Source organism: Dasypus novemcinctus, chromosome 1, assembly GCF_030445035.2.
Source record: "Dasypus novemcinctus isolate mDasNov1 chromosome 1, mDasNov1.1.hap2, whole genome shotgun sequence".
Taxonomy (NCBI): Eukaryota; Metazoa; Chordata; class Mammalia; order Cingulata; family Dasypodidae; genus Dasypus; species Dasypus novemcinctus.
The window spans coordinates 114,611,399-114,635,061 of NC_080673.1; the positions used below are offsets into that span (position 1 = coordinate 114,611,399).

The 23,663-nt window shown below is 36.3% G+C and overlaps 1 protein-coding gene across 3 annotated transcripts in view; it reads left to right on the top strand.

Moving 5' to 3' along the window:
- FAM13A (family with sequence similarity 13 member A) overlaps positions 1–23,663 on the top strand; it is a 432,557-nt gene that overhangs the window by 64,394 nt on the left and 344,500 nt on the right. For all 3 annotated transcript variants that reach the window (XM_071215588.1, XM_004480543.5, XM_058295541.2), the window contains exon 2: positions 16,398–16,587. In XM_071215588.1, the coding sequence (XP_071071689.1) occupies positions 16,431–16,587 (157 nt within the window). In that variant the 5' untranslated portion in view covers positions 16,398–16,430. The remainder of the gene's footprint in view (positions 1–16,397; positions 16,588–23,663) is intronic.

Below are 23,663 nucleotides of genomic sequence, written 5' to 3' on the forward strand. Positions count from 1 at the left end.
TAAAAGAAAGCACCTGCAGAACTGTCTTTAGCAACTCCAGTAGGGCCAGTGATGAACTCCCTCAGCTTTTCTTTGTCTGGTAATGCCTTAATTGCTCTCTTGTATTTGAACAAAAGTTTTGCTAGATACAGAATTCTTGTTTAGCAGTTTTTGAAACTTTAAATATATCATCTCACTGCCTCCTTGCTTCATGGTTTCTGATGAGAAATCAGTACTTATTGAGGTTCCCTTATATGTGACATTTTGTTTCTTTCTTGCAGTTTTCAGAATTCTGTCTTTATATTTGGCATTTGAGAGTGTGATTATAATATACTTGGAGGGGGTCTATTTGGGTTTATCCTGTTTGGAGTTTGTTGCATGCCTTGGATGTATGTGATTTATGTCTTTTGTTAAATTTGGTAAGTTTTCAGCCATAATTTCTTGAATATTCTCTCTGCACTTTTTTCTCTTTCTTCTCTTTCTGGGAGTCCCACAATACATATATTGGTAGCTTGATGGTATCCCACAGTATCCTTAGACTGTGTTCACTTTCTTCACTCTTCCTTTTTTTGCTTTTGGGGAAATCATGGACATGCTCAGTAGCCATCTTCCAGCCCTTGCTTACTCCTGTCTTTTTCCCTTTTTGTTTGGCTACGTTTCCATTTTTGCCTGCAGGCATTCAGTACAGTTCTATTTCACAAAGACCACCAGCAGCTCCAGGGGAGATGTTAAATTTCAAACACTTGTAACTGCTTTCCAGGGCACCATAAGGGTTGTTTGGTGAATGTTTTTTACTCATTGGCAGGGCCCCTTCATCCCTGGAGTGTAAAAAAAACCATCACTTGGTTAGCACAAGTGTCTGTCATCTCTAATGTGAAGTGGGATATGCAGAGCTGCCAACCTTGACCTAAGCAGTTGGCCTCTTCAAGGAAAAGGCCATGATGGGATTTCTTTCCCTGCTCTTTTGGACCCTTTGTGCTATGTTAGGTAATAAAGTGGTCTTTTGCTTAAAACCTGTGTTGTGCCTGAACATGTGTTCCAATGACGCACCTTGCAGCAACTCACTCCACACTGTTCTTCAGACTGAATGACCTCAATAGTCTTACCTTCAAGTTAACTGATTCTTTCTTCTGCCAGCTCCAATCTGTTGTTGAAATCTTCTAGGGATTTTTAGCTAAAGTTACTGTGGTCTTCAGCTCAGATTCCTTTACGTAATTTCCATCTCTCTGTTGATATTCTCTTTGAGTTTCTCTCTTACTTTACTGATTTCCTTTAGTTCTACCTCCATATTTTCCCTTAGCTGTTGTGTACCAGGTTTCATAAGCCTTATGTTTGGTATGTTCCATGTCTAGTCTTCACTGGTGATTTCTAATGCTTTAATTCTTTCTTTTTCATAGGTTATCCCTTCCTTTTTCTTTGTATGTTTTGTAAATTTTTTTTGTTAAAACCTAAACATTTTGATACTTTAATGTGTTATGATGGAATTTAGGTACTGAGACATTGGGTCCTTAAGCTTGTATCAAGCTTATTTTGTAACGGTGCTTTCCTTGAATGCCAAGAGTAAACAACCACAAGAAAAACACCTTTCCCACTCTTTGCAGATTAAACTGTGCAAGTGCTTTCCTTCAGTGTTTAAATATGTTGAGTTTAGAGAATAGCTCCATGCCAAAGTCTATCGGCCCCCTGGATCCATTCATGCATGCATATTGTCTTGGACATCCATGTATCTCTAGGAATTCCCTTATTTCCATGGTTATGAATGTCCCTTCTTCCCTGGGAAACAGTTTCCTCATCATCCTGTGTACTGTACCATATGTCCTACATCTAGCAGTCCCTTGACCTAAGCAGTATGCTCTCCACAGCATTCTGTGAGTCTCTGTGGCTACTGTCAGAAAGATTTTGGGCCAGACATACAAGTTCCCAGTATGAGCAGGAGAGTTACTCTGCTATCTGCAGAAATGGAACAGGGATCCACACTGGGAGCATGGGTTGGTTCTGCAGTGAGGTGGTGAGGAATGGGGAAGGGCCCAGCCCAGGTACCATGAAATCCTACTACTTAGTGGCCTCTTTCTTGATTCTGTGCTTACCCTGTGTCTGCAGTTCTTTAAATATTTTCCAGAAATATTTGAGAAAGATATTTCTGCTAGTTCCTGCTGGTTGTTCAAAGTTTCTGTTACGGGGGTGGGCATAGCTCTGAAGTGTCTCACTCTACCATCTTGATCAGGGTGGGGCTCCTATTGAGAGTTTCATTGTATTTTGGTGTTGCATTTTGTCAGTTGGTCTTTCTGCATCTATTGAGGTGGAGATGGTTGTATAATTTTGGTCTTTTATTCTATTAATATGGTGATTTTAAGTCAATGTTGGATTCCTGGGGAAAATCCTACTTGGTTGTGGGTTTATAATCTGTTACATGTTGTTGGATTTTGTTTGCTAACTTGTTAAGGATTTTTGCATCTATGTTCATGAGAGATATTGGTCTACAGTTTTCTTATGATATCATTGTCTGAATTTGGTATCAGGATAATACTGTCCTCATAGAAGATTTAGAGAAGAGTTCCCTCCTCAGTTTTCTGAAAGAGTTTGCATAAGTTTCATTTTATTTCTTCCATAAATATTTGTTAGAACTCAATAGTGAAGATATCTGGTCCTGAGCTTTTCTTTGTGGGATCAGTTTTAATAATAATTCAATTTCTTTACTTGCTATAGACCTATTCAGACTTTTTATTTCTTTTTGCGTGTTTGGTAATTTGAGTCTTTCTAAGAATTTGCCCATTTCATTTAAATTCTCTAAGTTCTTGGCTTAACTATTTAATAAAATTCCATTACTGTCTTTTCAATTTTTTAATTGGTTGTAAAGTCCCCTCTTTCATTCCTGGTTTTTAGATATTTAATGCCATATTTCTTTTTTCCTTTTTTTTTCTTTGTCAGTGTAAGGACAATTTTGTTCATCTCAAAGAACTAACTTTTGGTTTCATTACTATTTCTTTATAGCTTTTATGTATTCTATTTCATTGGTTTCACTTTGATTCATTATTTCCTTCCGTATGCTTCCATTGTGTTTTAGTTTGTGCTTTTTCCCCTATTTTCTTAAGGTGGAATTTTAGATATATTTTTTGAGTTCTTTCTTCTTTTCTAACACAGATCTTTCTAACACAGAGCTTTTTTTCTAAGCACTCTTATTAACATTTCTTACATTTTTATATGTGTGTTTTCATCTTCCTTTAATTAAAAATAGTTAAAAATTTCCTACATGGCTTCTCCTTTGATCTTTATATTATTTGGAATTGTGTTGTTTAATTTCTTAATATCTAGAGATTTCACAAATTTCCTTCTGTTTCTAATTCCTATTTTAATTATTTTGTGGCCCCAGAACAGACTTGGAATGATTTTAGTATATAGTATATCATGGAGAATATTCCGTATGTATTTGAAAAGAATGTATATACTATTCTTTTCAAAGGAATGTTCTAAATATGTGTCAGATCATTCAAATTGGTTGATAGTGGTGTTCAGTTCTTATTAAATTTCTGTCCAATTATGGAGTTCTGATGCATGCAACAATAGGGATATAAACTTTGAGGGCATTTTGCTGAGTGAAATAGACACAAAAGGACAAATATTGAATGATCCTAGTGATATGAACTAATTATCATTCTCAAACTCATAGAGTAAGAATTCGAATATAGGTTATGAGAGGATAGCCTGGGGGTAGAGAATGGAAGTTGAATGTAATTAACAGCACATATATATATAAAACTTACAGTTCTGAGCCTGTGAAAGTGTCCAAACCAAGACTTCATCAGACAATGCTTTTCTCCCTGAGGCCCACCTGCTGGTGGTCCCATATTCCTCTCACATTACAGGCACGATGGCAGTTTCTGCCAGTCTCTGTCTTCTCCTCCAGACTCACTTTCTCCCCAAGCTCAGCTGTGGGCAGTCAGGCACATGGCAGTGTGTGCTTGTTTCTCTTCTCTCCTCTGGGCCTCATTGCTAGTTCTGCTTCTCTTTCCAGGGTTCATTAACTTCACCTTCTGTAGGCTTCTGTCTGTCACTGCCCCTCTTTTCTGTTTCTGTAGTGTTTATTCCTCCATTTATAAAGGACTTCAGTAAGAGGATTAAGACCCACCCTTCTAATCAAAGGCCCTTAACTGAAGTAATTGAATTAAATGATCCCACCTACAGTAGGTTTATATGTGCAGGAATGGATTAGCTGTAAGAACAGGATTTCCTGGGATCTACCCAGCTTTAAACAGTCACAGAGTCTATTATACGCCTTTTCAATATATATATTCAAGACTGCTTCTATTTAAATGAAATTTTATGAATGAAATCTTTGAATATTCTACTCTATTGTTTGGTTTCCTTTTTGGGGGGATGCTAGTAACTCATAGTTAGAGCTCTTTTAACTGTGTTCTATAGCTGTATCTCAAATCCTTGTGTTTAAATTTTGTATGTTTAATTTTGTAGACTTTTATCATTTATGTCAACTTTGTTTCTTCTTTGTCTATCAATGGTTTCCGTTTTTTGTTTTTTTGTGTGTGTGCTCTTTATAATTTGGTCTCCACTTCTAAAGTATTTTTGTCTTTTCCTTTTCTTTCCTTTCTTCTACCAGTTCCTTTTCACCTTTTCCTACTATCTAATCATTCCCTTCTCTAAATTTTTATATTTTTGCTTTGTAGTCTTCTCTTATTGTTATGTTATGTTGCAGTTTCCATTCGCTTTGTTGCAACATTTTTCTGATGAGTTATTATAGGCAAATCATGATTTTTAAAAAATGTTTATTTTTGTTTATTTATTCCCTGCACACTCATTGTTTGTGCTGTCTGCTCTCTGCATCTGTTTGTTGTGTGCTCATCTTCTTATTTAGGAGTTACCAGAGCCAAACCCAGGACCTCCCTTGTGGGAGGGAGGCATGTAATCACTTGAGCCACCTATGCTCCCTGTTTATTGTTTCTCTCTTTGTGTCTTCCTTTTTGTGTTTCTTCATTACATCATCTTGTTGCATCAGCTCGCCATGCCAACCTGTCACATCAGCTCACTGTCTTGTTTGTCTTCTTTAGGAGACACCAGAAACTGAACCCAGGACCTCCTATGTGGCAGGCGGACACTCAACTCCTTGAGCCACATCTGCTACTCATCATGATGGTTTTTTTTTTTCTCTAACACTTTAAAAAGTGCTGTTTCGGTATAGATGCTGGCCATTTTCCTTTTCTCATACTCATATTTGAATGAGATGAATTTTGTAATATTGCTAGGAAAAGGTTCCTGTGGGTGTTTCAGAATCACGGGCTTCTTCCTCTATTACTACAAGATGGTCTGGGTTCTTAAGTTTGGCCTCTCTGTTTTTCCTTACCTACTTTGCCTCTCAGAAACTAATCTGCATCAAGAGAGCCCTAATGCCTTTTCTTCAAAAGCTTGTCACCCAAGGTAATGCATTCACTAAAGGAAAGTATTGTGTTAACCTATATACAATACAGAATTTGCCATTTTAATCATTCATGTGTATAATTAAGTGATATTACTTGCATTCACAATATTGTGTTACCATAACCATCATTACCAAATTTTTCATCACCCCAAAAAGAAACTCTTTACTCATTAGGCAGTAGCTCCACATTCCCACCTTACCCACCTTCCAGCACCTGGTAACTTAAAATCTACTTTCTGCCTTTAATATGAATTTTCATATTCTAGGTATTTTATGTAAGTGAAATCATACAATATTTGTCCTTTTGTATCTGGCTTATTTTACGTAATATGTTCTTCAAGGTTCATCCATGTTGTACCATGTATCAGAACTTCATTCCATTTTACATATGAATAATATTCCACTGTATGAGTGTATCAGTTTGAAATGGTTGTGAATTCCAAAAACAAATATTGGATTATGTTTGTAATCTGGTCTGTACCTCGGTGTGATTAAGTTATGGTTAGGGCTTTGACTGGGTCCTGTCATTATGGCATGATGAAAGGTATGGCAAAGGACAGAGTTGGAGGTTTTTAATGTTAGAGTTTTGATGTTGGAGTTTGATGCTGAAGCCTTAAGCTGGAGCTCTGGGAAGTAAGCTCACAGAGGAAAGAGAAGCCAGCCCCAGGAAGAGAGGACCACTGAGCCCTGGGAAGGAAGGAACCTGGAGCCCAGAGAGAAACAAGAGCCTGGAAGGGAGGAACCCAGGAAGCCTGAACCCTCACTGCCATTGGCAGCCATCTTGCTCCACGTGAAAATAGGCTTTGGTGAGGGAAGTAACTCATGCCTTATGGCCTGATATCTGTAAGCTCCTATCCCAAATAAGTACCTTTTATAAAAACCAACCAATTTCTGGTATTTTACACCAGCATAGCTTTGGCTGACTAATACAATGGGTATACATTTACATTTTGCTATCCATTCATCAATGGGCACTTGAGTTCCTTCTACCTTTCAGCTGTTGGATGCACTCACTTTTGCTGGTATAGTTTTCTGGTGCTTACTGGTATTTGCCCACTTCTAGGTCCCCATGTGTACTTTCTGCACCTTCTCTATCTACTCCCCCCAGCAACTAAGCCCTATTCAGCTGTCTATCAGAGTTGTCTTATCCCAAAGGTAATCTTTGTAGGAGATTTCAAAGGTCTTCCATTGCTGGGCCCCTTCAGACTCTCCATGATGATGTCTGCCACAAGCTTCCTGCCTCATCTTCACCTGTAGCAACACTCATATACAGTTTGGAATTTTCAACTTTTCTGAGTCTTCTGCTGTTTTTTCTTTCATCTTCTTCTTAAGGCATATGATTTCAGAAGGAAAATTGATAAAACTCAGTAGTTTTTTTTTTACTGGATTTGCTTTTAATAGTTTCTTGAACTATTTCAGTTTCTTATGTATTTCAGTGAACTGGACACATAGGGAATTTAAAAATAGTCTAAGTCATGGAAATTAAACTTAATTTGAAAGTGAGACACATGCTGATACAAGGTATTTTCAAGCATATATTTATCTGGATAGAAAAATCAATGAAATAAATAGGGAGAACATAAAAAGAAACACAGCAGTTCTCTTTGTTTTTTAATCTTCTCTTAGTTAAGCCTAACTTTTAATAGATTTTAATTTTTCAAATCAAAGACCTCTTCAAAAATAGAATTTATACTCTTAGGGATTTATGGTCCATGGATTCCAGGTTAACCACTGCTTTAGATCTACATTGCATACAGATAATAATATATGCTGTAACACAGTGGAAGAACTGTTATCATTGATGTAAAGGCAGTGACCGCCAGAGGTTCTAAGGGATGAGAGAGGCAAGAATAGGTGTAAGATGGAGGCATTTTGGGACATTGGATTTTTGTCCTGCACGACACTGCAGTGATGAGTACAGGCCATTATATACTTTGTCATAACTTACAAAACTGTGCGGGACAAAGTGTGAACTTTGTGTAGCCCATGGTTAATGCTTCAATATGGGTTCATCAATTATAACAAATATACCACACTAATGAAGGATGTTGTTAATGTGGGAAAGTATGGCAGGGGGAGGAAGTGGGCATATGAGAATCCCTTTTATTTTTTATTTAACATTTATATAATCTAAAGCTTGTTTAAAAATTTTTAAAAATTATATAAAAAATAACATATATTTCCAGCTTCCCTGCCTTCTCCAGGCACACCAAGTGAGTGCTGTACTTCCCCATAACTCAGTTTCCCCTGTGAATCCTGCCATTTCCTTGAGTGAACATACCCAGAAACAAAACACTTCTCTGAAGTGAAGGACATCAGCTGGCTGTGCTTTTGGGGCTCCATGTTGTCCCTTTTACAGCTTTTATTGGAAACTGGGCTGTCAGCATTCACTTCTTTCTTCCTGTCTGTTTTCAATGTGATGGCATTTGGACATTAGGTAACAGGTGTCATAATAGTGTTTAAAATAAGAGTAAATTATTTAGATAATCTGGCTGCGCCTTTTTCTCCCAAAATGGGGTACCCCTTTGCTCTCTGTGTGGTTCACTAGACCCGTGTTTCTGAGTACTTTTGATTACAGTGTGTTCTAAGTTAAAAAACCAGACTTGTACCCCTAACATGCATGTATAAAAAATATGAAAAATACATAAACTGAAAATTTTAAAGAATGAAGTGAAAAAGAGTAATAAAGAGAAATTCCAATATTATTAAAATAATAATAATATATGCTATAACACGAATGTGTAAGGATAGTGAATAAAATTCCTAAGAAGTGCTTTGAATTTTTCAAATTAATGAACTAGATTTGGAAAAATTGATTTGTTTTCTTTTTGGCAAATAATTGATATAATAAACAGTATTTTGTATATAAACAAGACTGTACACTTTATTTGTACAAAGATTTTATTGAAATGTTTGGTCTTAACTGTTAGACATAGATTTGACAGATAACTTCTAATTTCCTTAACTTAATGTTTGATAAATAATTGTTGACTTTCCTATAGAGCACTCTCTGAGACCATGTTTTGTTTTGTTTTGTTTTTCCTCAAAAAAGAAATTCATAGATAAGTATGCTGGGGTGAGTATGGTGGCTTTACGATGAGGAATATGGGAAAAAGCTAATTTGGCCTCCCTTTAAAGAAGTTTTTTTGGTGGTCCCACCAACTTCCACTTATACCTCATTGGCCTGAAGTTAGAGAAACATATCTATAAGGATATGCTGAAAGGAAGGCTGATTACATTTTAACTGGGCATTTTGCTTCCCACCCTCCACCCCCAAACAAAATCAGAGTCCTCTTATTAAGGAGAAAGAATGAAATACCCATTGATAGGCAACTGCAAATTCTGCCATAGTATCCTTTTAAAGAATTGGTTGCCACAAAGGAATTCTTAACGTTTTTCAGCTGTGACTCCCTTGGCGGTGTGATAGATACATTTACAAGCATTACCTTATTAAACTCTGCAACACTTTAAAGTAGGTGCTGTTATTACCATTTAACAGATGAGGACATCTTCTTGGTGTAGATAAACAATTTGGCAAGGACGATTGGCTGAATGTCAAGGTGATCTGGTTACAATACTTGTCATCGCAGTGATCGCTAAGGTTTAATCAGCTGATGTGGTTGGATAGAGAGCATGGGCCATCCTTCTTTATATTTGCATTTGCCCCTCTCCAGAGCTGCCCAATTGACCATAGAGGCTGACTTTCCTTATCAGAGTAAGAATAACTGATATAAACCAGTGGCAAAACCAAGATTCAAACCCAGGTGCCTTAATTTCAGATCTAGTACTTTCCCAGTGATGCCAACTGCTTCCCGGGCTAATATGATTGTCCATGTCTCTGTAAGAATAGTCCCAACTTGTTATTGTTATTTTTTAATTGAAGTTTAAAGAGAACATATTCCTTTCCCTCCTGGTTGTGCTATCAAAAAACTGGTACTTTCTGTTAGCAGGGAGTATATTTTAAGGAATCCCTATTTTTCCCAACTTTTTGTAATGAAATATTTCAAATATTTGTAGAAATTGAAAAAATAGTACAATGAACACCCCATATACTGTTCATCTGGATTTAAAAATTATCATTCTACTATATTTGCACTCATTCTTTTAGTCTCTGTTTTTCCGGATGTGTGTGTACAGATATCAATGCATAGGCACGTTATGTGGTTGAGATATTTAAAAATATTTGAAGACATGACATTTTACCCCTAATTCCACATGCACCTCATAGAAATAAGGAGCACTACAGCTGGAAAGTAGCTCTTACATAACCACAATAAAGTTTTTGTACCTAAAACCATTTACAACAATTCCATGTAATATCTGGCATGTATTCAAATTTTCTCACTTGTATCAAGGAGACTATTTTGACTGTTTTAATAAACCAGGATCTAGTCAAGATTCATATATTTTAATGTTGTGTGTTTTTTATTATTTAAATCTAGAATTACTCTTCCTTGTGATATTTATATTTTAAAGAGTCTAGGTGAGTTGTCTGTTCAGATTTCCCTCATCCTAGATTTGTTTGGTTATTTCCTCATGGTTTCTTTAACTTGTTCTCCTAGCTCCTGCATTTTCTATAAACTGGAAATTAGATTTAGAGGATGGATTAGTCAGGTTAAACATTTTTGGCAAGCTTATTTTATGCATGATGTATAGTTCATTTTGCATCATACCAGGAACAAATAACGTCTGATCTTTTTGGATAAGCTGGTTCCAGCCAAATATCAATTGCAAAGCCTTTGCAGATAGTATGTAATCTTTTTGCACAATGTGAAAATCTTGTTCTTCAACAACCTTTTACCTGTTCTTTTTAGTATCCTCTGAAAATCTTTGCTTAACTCATTTTTTAAATAGGGAGGGGATACATTTATTAAATGTATCATTCCTTCTGCATTTATTTGTGATACTCTTCTATAAAGAAGACCTTTGCTTTTTTCTTCTTTCTCTTACTCACCTTAGTATCACTCTGGATTCAGGGATTTTTATTTAGACAATATGATATAATCATTTATAATTGTTACTCTCAATGCTCCAAAACAGTCTTATTGCCCCCAGTTTGGCCAGTAGGAGCCTGTTTAAGCTGGCCTAAATGTCTTTTTTTTTTTTCCTTCCCCTTCCTCCCCACCCTGCTGTTTTTGCTGTCTGTGTCCATTTGTGGTGTGATCTTTCTGAGTCCATTTCTCTGTCTTCACTTCTCGTTTTTTCCCCCTAGGATTCACTAGGATTAGATCTTAGGGACTTCTGATGAGGAGAGAGGTTCCCTATTACTTGCGCCACCTCAGTTCATGGTTCCTGTTGCTTCTGGCCTTGACTCTCCCCTTCATGTCTCTTTTTGTTGCATCACCATCTTGCTCTGTGGCTCGCTGTGTGGGCACTGGCTTTCCGTGCATGCACACTTTAACAGGAGGCCCCAGGGATTGAACCCAGGTCCTCCCATATGGCAGACGGAAGCCCAGTCTCTTGAGCCACATCTACTTCACCATATGTCTTTTTGATATGCCACATTAGTCCCTGAACACTTCAGTCCTCTCTGAAACAGGTTGTCTCAGGCTCATCTTGTGTTTTCCTTGCATTTCTTTTACTTGGTGATAGGGCAGCTTTTTGTTGTATACAGTAGTTGTTAGGTTTATTATTAGCCTTAGCATCAGTTTCAAAAAGTCTTATGGCACACGGTTCTGAATTTAACCAGCATCATAACCTGACTGTTCATCAGAGTACTTTAAATTCATAGTATGTAAATTCTTGGAGGATTGCTGTAAGAAAATACAAGTTACTGGTTCTGGCAACTTAAAATTAAATTTTGTATTAAGCTAAACATTTGCATATCTGTAATTTCCTCCCAGAAACACCAACTTTAAAGGTACTGGATTTTGTGTGATATACGTATCTTAAAAATAATAATAATAAAAGGTACTGGAGACACAGAGTAGGGTATTGCTAAAATCTGAAGCTCTAGAGCCAGAGTATTTGAATAAAATTCTATCTCTAAAACTTACCAGCTGTGTAAACTTAGGCCAGTTTCTTTTCCTTTGTGCCTTAGTGTTATTATCTCAATGGGAATAGTAATATCTAATGATAAAGTTGTTTGAGATTTAAAGACATTAATTTTAAAGTACTCAGAGTCTGACATAAGATCAACACTCAATAAATATCAGCTATAATAAAAAATTCAAGGCTTTGGAAACTCATCCTATTTCTTGTCCTGATGATGTTCTTCCCTAGTCATGTCCTAATATCAGAAATACTGAAATTGCATTTGAGAATATCTTACTTTGTTATAAGGAGACCAAGGAACATAAACAATCCTATTTGCCTCTGATGGTAGAATATGAATTTTGTTTCTTATTTCTAGCAAGTTCTCTGACTTTACAACTTGTAATTTTTTCCTTCTCACCACATCTTATTTGGGGACTGTGTTAAGAATATAGCACTGGGGAGAATGAGACAAGGTATGCAGACACCAAATTTACTGTGGAGACCGCTCTACTGTCAAGATGGACTTTCTGTAAGAAGTGTGACAAACATTGGTCTCGCAAAGTGACCCAGTATAAGAAGGGCAAGAATTCCTTGCATGTTCAGGGAAAGAAATGCTGTGACCAGAAGCAGAATGGGTATGGAAGGCAGACGAAGCCAATTTTCTGAGGAAGGCTAAAACCACAAAGAACATTGTACTGAGGCTTGAATGTGTTGACCTTAACTGCAGACCCAAGAGGATGCTGGCCATTAAGAGATGCAAGCATTTTGAACAGAGAGGAGATAAAAGAAGGGGCCAAATTATCAGTTCTAAGCTTTGTTGTTTTTTTTCCCTTTTAATTTTGAGGATGAAATAATGAAACTACAGAAAAATTACCTGTGGGGAAATAGTGATATTCTTACTAAAAAAATGTGGTGCCTGAACTAGACTACCCGACTGTAAATCCTTGCTATACTACATATTTGATATGATCTGTAGCATGTTGCTTAACTCTACTGTGCAGTCTATAAATGTGTTTCTTTATTAGTCTTTAATGAGTGAAGCCATCTGAAGAATTTGGATCCGTAATTGGCATATAAACACTATAAAAGCTAGTTATTTCAATTTCTTCTTTTCTATAACCCTCGTTTTCTATTTTGCTCTGATTTTTCTCACTTTTGAAAATACTATTATTATTTACAAGTGTGTGTGTGTGTGTGTGTGTGTGTCTGCTGTTACATAGCAGAAATGGATTTTGGCAAGCTTAAGGCAAAAGAAACCTAGTTGGAAAGTTATAGAATCGTCCACCAAAATGGAAGGAACAACTAAGGGACCAGTATCGGAAAGGGCAGCTCAAGGACCGTATCAGCTCTGTCCATACCAGATACAGGTAGCAAGAGCTCATCAATCATATTATCAGAGTACTATATCTAGATTAAATTAGCAGCTTCTATTTTCTGTCCTGGTGATTATCCACTCAAGATTTTATGACCACAGAAGAGAGTCTGACTTTGTGTGGATCCCCAGGCCAGCCCTTGCTGGAAGTAGGGCCATCATTTTGCATTGTAGTCTCATCAAAAGCTATTCACAGTGAGTGTGCAATCATTCCCCAAAAGACACTTAGGATTTATTACTAGAAAAGGAGGAGTAGAAACCACATGGCCCCAAACCAACAAATATTCACTATAATCCTAGTGTATACATTTTTGGGGCTACCTTAAATATATTTCAAACAAAAATAAATAAAGGCATGAATAAACAACACCCCCGGCATTTAATTATTAAGTGAATATTGATATAAAACTCAGAAGATCTAGGCTACAGGCCCAGCCCTTCCTCACTGAGTTAATAAAAACTTTTTAGAATTGGCTTCCTTATTTGTAAGGTGATGGTGTGAGGACTTAATGACCCTTAAGGATTGTTCTAGCAGTAAAAACCCAAGGTCAGGTCCTTTGACTGTTTATTTTATGTGGGAAACTCTGTGACTTTTACACATGCACACTCACACACCCCATATGTCTGTTCTTCAAAATCAAGTGCTGTTTGGGAAATTCTATGCAAACAAAAGTTTATAGCAGTTAAGCAATACCAGGATACTTCAACCTAGTGACTGTCATTGTTTTAGTTTCTGTCACGGCAAGAAAGGTAAGATATGTGTTGAAGGGAATCTAAACCTAAAACTCAGTAGATACTCAAGTTGATAAAAGTAGAAAATAATTTCAGTTTAAATGGAATTAATCATAAACAGCTTTTCATTTCTACATTTTTATTTTTCCCCGAGTAAGGGACTGTTGAATATTGTCTTAGATCTTTTCAGAAATGAATTTTTATATTCTAAACTGTTGCATCTTCTTTAGCAGTTTAGGTATAAACTAATAATAACACTTCATTTTTGTTTCCTTTTATCTGACTCCATCTATTATACTAGATGAGCATAACTTCATAATCTGTAATTAGGATAACTAAAGGATTATTTGGGGCATCTCTGAAAGTGTAACTGTGATGTTTCCTTGTTATTTTTTAAACATTTAGTTTTTGAAAAGTTTTATCTTGTATTAGATTATCAGTTCAAACCAATAGTCAGATTTTCTTTTATTGCTATGTAAGTATATTTGCTATGTTTCATTGTTTTTAAACAATATTTAGTTTTAAAAAGTATTAGCCTGAATTAAATTACCAATTTAAAACAATAATCAGATCTTCTTTTATTACTGTGATTACTTATACATATGCTTTGTAATGGGTCTCTATTTTGAGTAAACATGTGATTTAATTTGCTGTTATTTCAAAATGTATGATGTGATGTTAATTACATGTCTCTTACTTGAAAACTTCGTGAGCCACAATGCCCAGATTGCTTATTTTTACTGTCTGTTAACAGTTAAGGGAACACACATAGTGTCTGTAGTTCTGACTAAGGGACAGGATGAAGAGCAAGGGGCTTTAGCAGAAAGAACATTCACTGAAGGTTTTAAACTCAAATATAGACATGATTTTTAAGAAAGCCTTGAGAATTTCTAAGAACTAAAGGACTTTATTTATAAAATTATTTATCTTTATCATGTTTTAGGAGATTAGAAATATATGGACAATAGTAATTAGGTCATTAGGCAATCTACCAATCTACAAACATGTCTCAACCATGCTGCCTTTCTTATACAGCAATCTTTAAACAGCCATTTAGTATAGGAATGATTAAGTAGCTCTCCATTATTTTGAGATGAAATCAGAATAATTCCTGGAAGAAGGATGAAGATGGTGGAGGTAATGATGATATAATAATAATCATCACTTCCTGAGTGTGCCACACACTGTTCTCATTCCTTTCCATATAAAATACATTTCATTCTCGTACATTATTGTACGATACAAACTCTTTGTACCCCATTTTATAGACAAGGAAATGGAGGCACACAGTGGTTAAGTGACTTGCTCCAGGTTACACCTGTTAAGAATCTGAATGGGATTCACACCCAGCAGTCTGATTCCACATTCCACACTCCAAACCAGCATGCTGTACTCTTTCTAAAAATAGAAAATAAAAGTAAGCTGAAATTTGTATAATTAACTTTATACAGCTGTTTTAATGCTACAGTTCAGACTATTTTAAACTTTCATTATTCCTGGTAACTTTTGGTTGCTAACCATATATACCAGGTTGACCACAATTTTATTTTATCTTATTTTTATTTTGTATTTACTGAATTTTCACTTGGGAAATCCAGCTTTCAAATACGACCTATTTTAACATGTAAATATTTCAATGGAACTAGAACTGATTCTGTCGATTATCAAAATTAAAATCAAACAGATTACAGGGACCCTATTCAAAATAAAGTTTGTAGAATCAAGTTGTAAATAATTTGGCATCACGTGTAGCCGTTATCACTATAATTTTATAACAAACTGCACTAAAGCATTGATATAAATCTAAATTAAGGAAAGGAACATGGGTTTAGAGTAAGATGAAATAGTCTCTAACTAGTTCTGTGACTTTTGCCGTATTACTTAACTGTGATCTTTGTTTTCTCAACTCTAAAATGGAGGTAATTATTTCTACTCTTAGCATATTGTAATAGCTAAATGAACTTAACTTACATTATTTACACTTTAGTAAATATTAGTTGCTACCTTCACTCTTGAAAATCAAAAATTTCCCCCAATCCTACTTCTTCTGTTTCCAAATTAAATGATTTCATTTTGCAATCTTTCTTTTCAGTGTTTTGGACTTACACACGCATACCATTTATATAGGAAACATGTTTTTTAAAAATTCCTCATTTGTTATTCTAAACTATATAAGATTATCTTTATAACATTTCCTTGGGATACAAATTTCTGTTAAAAGGAAGAAACAAATGTATGGATTTTTCATTGTAATGGAAACTTGAATTAATTGAATGTAAGTTATATTTTTTATTTCTCATATGTAGTCTTACTGAAAAATTTTAAATTGTGATTACTTATTGCTATTTCAGAAATATGGCCTTTCAAACTTCATTGGGAACTGAACTAATTTATGTGCCAAAAAATTACTGAGGTATTTACAGATGTAATCAAATCACAAATAAAATGTTCACTCTACAGTTATAATATTTTTTCTTCTGATACTTCAAATTAAAGCTATCTTAAAATGACATCTAGATAAATTTTCACATTTAGAAATTCTCATTGTTTCAGAATCGCTTTGGGTTTCATTGTTCTCATAAACATGATTTATTTTCCTATTAACCAGGTACTTCTGGGTCACACCCCTTGGTTACTGTAGCAATATATCTTAGATACTTCAGTGTATTGCTCCATCTCTTAGATACAGTTAAGTTGTGGCTTTAGGTTTCTCATTATTTTTTTCACTCCTTTTAACCATTATATCAGCACCATTTTAAAGATTTATATTTGAGTTGGAGTAAAAATAAGTAAAGACCATTAGTAACCGTCTTCAAACCCTTATATTTTAATTGAGGTGTTTCTGTTGTAACTATGCAACCTCCTGTGGTAAATATGACTGACTGCTCTTTTTTCTTACGTTCTTTTAAGCAAAGTAGAGCAGCTGTTCGGCTAAAGGAAGACATGAAAAAGATAGTGGCAGTGCCAGTAAATGAGCAGAGGGATTCTACTTATAAAAAGTTATTTGGAGTCAGTCTCCAAGAACTTCAACAGCAGGGGCTCACTGAGAACGGCATTCCAGCTATAGTATGGAATATAGTGGAGTACTTGACACAGCATGGTAAGTTAAGTTGTGTTTTAATTCTCTTTGTGTTTATAATTCCTAAGGAAAATATTTTGTGTGAATTACTCCACATTGTATGATGAGAATATCCCCTAAAACACTTTAATTAAAATATCAAATTATTGTTCAATATATATTTTTACTCTAAAAGGCCAATAAGAACACTATTATTTGTATAACATTATTTTGACAGTACTAACCTTAATTATTGAAGGTTCTAGTTGGGAAAGATGTCTGGTTTTAAAAAAGTACAGATTAAAAAAAAAGTATTAATATTGAGTTATCTAGATTAATTAAGTTCCAATTAATAGTCAATTTTAATGTAATAGAACACTTTTAGGTGTCTCTTTCAGCTGAGATTAATCATGAACTTGTTGGATTCCTTGATTGTCTTCATAAGCTAGCAAATTTATGATGTATAGGCTACCACTGGGGGCATCATTTACTTTTGGTGTGATAAAATTAAGTATGTAAAACGTTTGGAAGTAGTACAGTACATTACATGATTTAAAATATAAATTATATCTCTTCTAGTTAATGAGAGCCATGTAGCCTACGAAGAGGGAGGTACCCTTTCTTTTTCTTCTCTGATATGTGAGAGGAATTCGTCACCAGTCCTTAATTTATAGACATTGATCAGTGCATTGAGTGCTGTCTTTGTTTTTTTAAATTTTAAACATTCTACATATAGCTTTTTTATGTTTTCCCTTGATAACCTCTAAAATCATAATAGTAAGACATATTTTTTCATATGTAATTCTATAGGGGAACAGTGATATGATCCAGGTATGCAGCTTTTTGATGAATTAATTTAAAATAATACTTAAATCTGGATATATTATACTTTTCAAACTAGGGTGGTGTGATGGAAGAATTCCAAACTATATAATAAACATCAAATGACTTTAAATGATTTGGGAGGGAAGTATTCTGAGGGAAATGTCGGGGATTTTCATCTTTCACATGCTAAGACAAACATAGACTTGTTGTGGGGGTTTTTAATAGTAAAACTTGAGGCTTCAAAGAAATTATGTATTTTGTGTAGTTTGCTTCAGGTCCCATATCTTCCCAAGATTAGAAATCCGTGTCGAGGAAGACATGTAGAGAGGTCTACCCTCTGGACCTACCAGACATGTCTTTCACACATGTAAAATACAGTCATTTCATCACAACATCCCCAAAACCTTATGTCATTTCAGTAATAATGCTAAGTATAATCTCATCAAAATCAATTAGGGGCATAGTTCATCCTGGGCAAAATTCTTCTGGAGGATGAACCTGTTTGTGAAACCTATAAAACAAGTTACCTACTTCCAATATTTAATGGTGGGACAGACATAGGATAGGCATTCCCATTGCAGAAGAGAGAAATTAGAAGGAAAAGAGGGGTCATGGATCCCAAACAAGTCAGAAACACAGCTAGGCAAACTCCATTAGATTTCAAGGTCTGGAGCCGTTTACTGATGGGCGTTTTGTCCTCTGGGCCTGCTGGCACATACACCCCACCCTTGCCTGATGGCTGTTGCTCTGTGGCCATTCTCTCCCCATCACTAGGGCGTAGGCTCCACCCTCTCCAAGCTTGGGATGGCTGCTAGCCTTGCCAGGAAATAGGCCCGTCATCTCTGCCTTGGGGTGGCAGCACTCTTCCTGAACAACGGGGTGCAAGGCCCACCCCATCCAAGCACCAGGGCAGATGACCTGTCTCCTGAAACTACAGCAGTGAACCTGCCCTTCCCATGCACATAGGTGGGCTAGCTCTCTTGGTCCAACAAAATTACCTTAGTCCTGTGTAATTATTATTAGAGACAGTCTAATTCTGGTGGACATGTTTTATGGCATGTTTTACTGTAATCTGTCCCTGGTGGGGAGGGTGCTGGATTCCTCCATATGGCACAGAAACATGAGAAAGGAGTGATATGCATAAAACATTTCTCTGTGTCAGCCAAGGTTAAGGAATTGAGACCTGCTGGCTATGGGGAACTGACACCCACTAGTGAAGCTAATCTTGCTCTGCCTTTTCTCTATGTGACCTAAATGTCTGCATCAGAACCTGTGTGAGTCATGCTTTTTACTTCCTAGTTACTGTGTAATAGGGGCTATTCAGGTAATCATAATAAATGTTAGTAGTCTAAATCAGTTCTTTTTTTTTTTTTTAAAGATTTATTTTTTATTTATTTCCCTCACCCCAGTTGTCTGCTCTCTGTGTCCATTTGCTGTGTATTCTTCTGTGACCGCTTCTATCCTTATCAGCGGCATCTGGAATCTGTGTTTCTTTTTTTTTGTTGTGTCATCTTGTTGTGTCAGCTCTCCCTGTGTACGGCACCATTCCTGGGCAGGCTGCACTTTCTTTTGCGCTGGGTAGATCTACTCATCTTGCGCGTGGGGCTCCCCTACACGGGGGACACCCCTGCGTGGCAAGGGATTCCTTGCACGCATCAGCACTGCGCGTGGGCCAGCTTCACACAGGTCAAGGAGGCCCGGGGTTTGAACCGCAGACCTCCCATGTGGTAGGCAGATGCCCTATCCATAGGCCAAGTCTGCTTTCCTAAATCAATTCTTAATTAGGGATGTGAAATGTAATCACAAGTAGAGTCTTTACAAAATGCACATATATCGTGCTTCAGATCCACTAAATCAGAATCCTGACTGGACAAAGGAGGGTAGGGACTGACACCTGTCTTTTTTTCCCTAAAGATTTATTTTTTATTTATTTCTCTCCCCTTCCCCCCCCCCGAGTTGTCTGCTTTCTCTGTGTCCATTCGCTGTGTGTTCTTCTGTGACCGCTTCTATCCTTATCAGCGGCACCAGGAATCTGTGTTTCTTTTTGTTTCGTCATCTTGTTATGTCAGCTCTCCGTGTGTGCAGTGCCATTCCTGGGCAGGCCGCACCTTTTTTCGTGCTGGGCGGCTCTCCTTACCGGGCACACTCCTTGTACGTGGGGCTCCCCTATGCGTGGACACCCCTGCATGGCAGGGCATTCCTTGAGCGCATCAGCACTGCGTGTGGGCCAGCTCCACATGGGTCAAGGAGGCCCGGGGTTTAAACTGCGGACCTCCCATGTGGTAGGTGAATGTCCTATCCATTGGGCCAAGTCTGCTTCCTGACACCTGTCTTTTTAAAGGGTATTTAGTTACTTGTATAAATAATCAGATGTCCCTTAATATATTTGAAATGATCATCTTAATAAACCAAAGAGTTTGCATAAGCTTGAAAGTTGGTATGAAGTTTGAGGGAATGATTACTTTTTATTTATTTTGTAGTTTTTCAAATCAATAAATATTGTTATGTACCTACCATGTAGGAGTCACACTGTCAGGTATGAAGATATGAAAGTGATCAGTTATTTAATTTAACTGTAGGTAGACATTTGTAGATTTTACTGTTGTTTATTGTGAATCCAGGCATTTACCAATTTGACATGAGGGAAAACTCATTATAATGTAGTTTTAGGACAAAAAGTGGTTTAGGACAGTTTAGACATTTGTAGACTTTATTTTTGCTTAGTGTGAATTCAGTCATTTAGCAATTTGACATGAGGAAAACTCATTATAAAGTATTTTTAGGACCGACATCTAGGCCTTTAAATAGACTTTCAACTTTTTCATTTAAAAAACCATGTGCACACACACACACATCTAACTTTTTCCCTTACGAGGAAAATGTTATAATTAAGTAATGAGGCATATTATCTTTATACTATTTTAAAATATCTAATCTTGTTGACAATGTTAATGGAGTCCTTTCTTTACTTGAGTATGAAGTAACTATGGCTTATGCTATTTTAAACCATGTAGGATACTCTGATTACCACCAGGTGTCAGAAAACACATATGCTTTCTGAATCAAAGCATGCTATTAGGCAAATTCTAATTCCTAGCATATTTCGTTTCAAACGATGCATTCATACTATGTTGAAATAAATATTTCAGTTGTACAAAAAGTCACTGTGAATGGTACAGACTTCATTTCTACATCATTAGTTTCATAATGATGAACACATACCTCCTGAAATGAATTATAATAGAATCTCTGGATTATATGAGAGTAACTCTACTTCATCAAGCCTTCTAGAAATCTCCTTCCTCAGACACTTCTTTTATAATCATAAATTGTTAAAAATATAGAGTAGAATGAGGCCTTGGAGATTTAATACTCTGGTAAGTCTTCTATGGGCATTTGATATATTATTATAAGCTCATAAAATGAATTTTCAAACTGAATGAATATATCCATGCACAGTGGTACAATTCCCCTTGTTGGAAATCACTGAGTATAATGAGAGTTGTTTTGGGTGGGAGATGTTCCTGAAAGAAGAAAATTGTGCAAGTAAATGGAATGGAGACAGAAACAAAATAGTTGGGAAGCATTAACTTTAATGACTTCCATGTACACATTATCTTTCCACTAGTATGGTCCAGTACAGTCAGGAGCCTTGAGGACCACAGCCAATTCTTGGAACTGGATACTTATTTTGGAATGACTGGAAGTATATTTATTTGGGGGTGAAGGCTTGAAAAAAAAATCCTTATTGGAAGAGAAAGCCTAATGTCAAAGCTAGAAAAAAACACCATGGGAAATCAGATAAGTGGGGCATTTCTGGGTCAAAAACAAGTGGCAAAGTTAGGCTCAAGACCTGGGTAAACAGCTATCCTACTTCTAGGTATGTACCCAAAAGAATTGAAAGCAGCGACTCAAATGGATATTTGCACACCAGTGTTCATAGTGGCATCATTCACAATTGCCAAATGGTGAAAGCAGCCGAAGTGCGCATCAACCAATGAATGGATAAACAAAATATGGTATATGCATACAATGGAATTATAATTCAGCCATAAAAAGGTGTGAAGTTCTGATACTTGGAACAATGTGGATTAACCTTAGAGACGACATGTTGAGTGAAATAAGCCAGACGCAAAAGGACAAATACTATATTATCTCACTTATTTGAAATAATTAAAATAAGCAAACTCATAGTGTCAGAATCTAGAATATAGGTTACCAAGGGACTGGGTGGGATAGGGAACCCAATCTCTGATTGGATGGTGCCCTAGACATAGTGGTTGTTAAATATTTTTAATATTATCCCAGGTTTCATGAGCACTTTTTGTCATAATTTGAGCTAAAATTCATTTCAACTTTTGGCATTCATGTTCTTTACAGCCAAATAATATGAAGAACTCAAACATCTTACCAGACTACAAACTCTATAGAAATAATGTTAGAGTTTGATTTTTTCTCCCTTAAACAAATGATATTTTATTACCTATGATAGTGCCATGCACTCATTAACTACTTGTTGAATTAAAGGGTTCGCAATATTTTATCAAATTACAAATTAAAGGAAACCAGTTTCCTTCTTTTTCTTTAAATAGAGCAATAAAGTTAGCAAGTAGAGAAAGAAAAAAAGCTAATATAAATGAATAGCTCCCCTCTAAAAAAAACAAAAACACTTCAATGTTATGTCATAGTTAAAATTCACCAATAGGCTCTCGAAAGAAGAGTGGCAAATTGAGTCCTCGGCTGACCCTTTCTTCCGCAATCTTATGAACTAGAAAGATTGTTTCTTACACCTTTTGACACATTTGCTTGCATGGTTGTGCTGTCTCCTTAAGCCGGACATGCTGAGCTGGAAATCATTATCTTCTACCCCAACTGACTTCACCTCATCTTATACAGTGTTTTTTCCTGGATTCCCAGTTTTCAAACTTTAAAGTTACTCGAGAAGCGGAATTGGCCCAATGGATAGGGCGTCCACCTACCACATGGGAGGTCCAACATTCAAACCCAGGGCCTTCTGACCTGTGTGATGAGCTGGCCCATGCGCAGTGCTGATGCGCGCAAGGATGCCGTGCCATGCAGGGATGTCCCCTGTGTAGGGTAGCCCCACGCGCAAAGAGTGCGCCCCATAAGGAGAGCCGCCCAGCACAAAAGAAAGTGCAGCCCACCCAGGAATGGTGCCGTACACACGGAAAGCTGATGTAGCAAGATGACACAAAAAAAAGATACACAGATTCCAGGTGCCACTGACAGGAATGCAAGTGGATGCAGAAGAACACACAGTGAATGGACACAGAGAACAGACAACTAGGGGAGGGGAACGGGAAAGGGGAGAGAAATTAAAAAAAAAAAAAACTTTAAAGTTACTTTTCAGTCCTTCTTCTTCCTTACTTTTCTTTTGTATTAAGTTAACAAATGATCTTTATACTCTTTTTCACTATAATCTCCATTTTATTGCCTTACCATAAAATATCATCTCCCTAAGGAATCTCTCTGCCCTCTCTAGTCTCTCCTTAGTTAGCTAAATCTTCCTTAAAACCTGATTATGTTGAGTCTTTTCCCCTACTTAAGGTTCCAAAGTTCACAATCATGGTCCTAGCTTTTTTTTCAATTTTTAATTATTACCCCATTGCTCTTTGACCTGAACACTTCACATTTGTCATCTGCTGACCTTCTCTATGCTATCCTAGCTCTACCTCTCAATTTATAGGTTTATTTCTATCTGTTTTGTGACTTCTGAAGCTTAATCCGGTCTTTGGGAGCCCTATTTAAGAAAAAGAATGCAAAATTAAGAATACAGAATTAGGGGCAGAGCCTTGGAAAATGCCCAAGCAAAAGACAGACAATGAAATTTAAGTTTTATTAAAGTCATTGTAAATCAGCCTCAGACCATCTATCTTGTCTACGCTTTAACCAAAATTAAGGTTTGCGTCCTCCATGAAGCTGCCTCTGTCCACCGCAGCCCCCTCGGCTGTTCTTCCTAAATTGATTGAAGGCAAAGATCTTGTATTATACTACTTTGTTTTTATAGAGTCTTGCACTTTGGGTTTAGTGATTTCTAAAGAGATGCTGATTATTTCTTAAAAATTATTACAGAGGTAATCATATATAGTTATGTTTCTTACCTATATATCATTTTATAAGCAGATCACAAAGTGTTAAACCGCTAACCAGCATCCTGGGTAACTTTCTATTATGTATCATACAATATTATATGGATTAAATTTACTCTTATATATTTCTATACTTATATGTCATAACATTATATGTTGAGGTCAGCTTTTATAATAGTCACA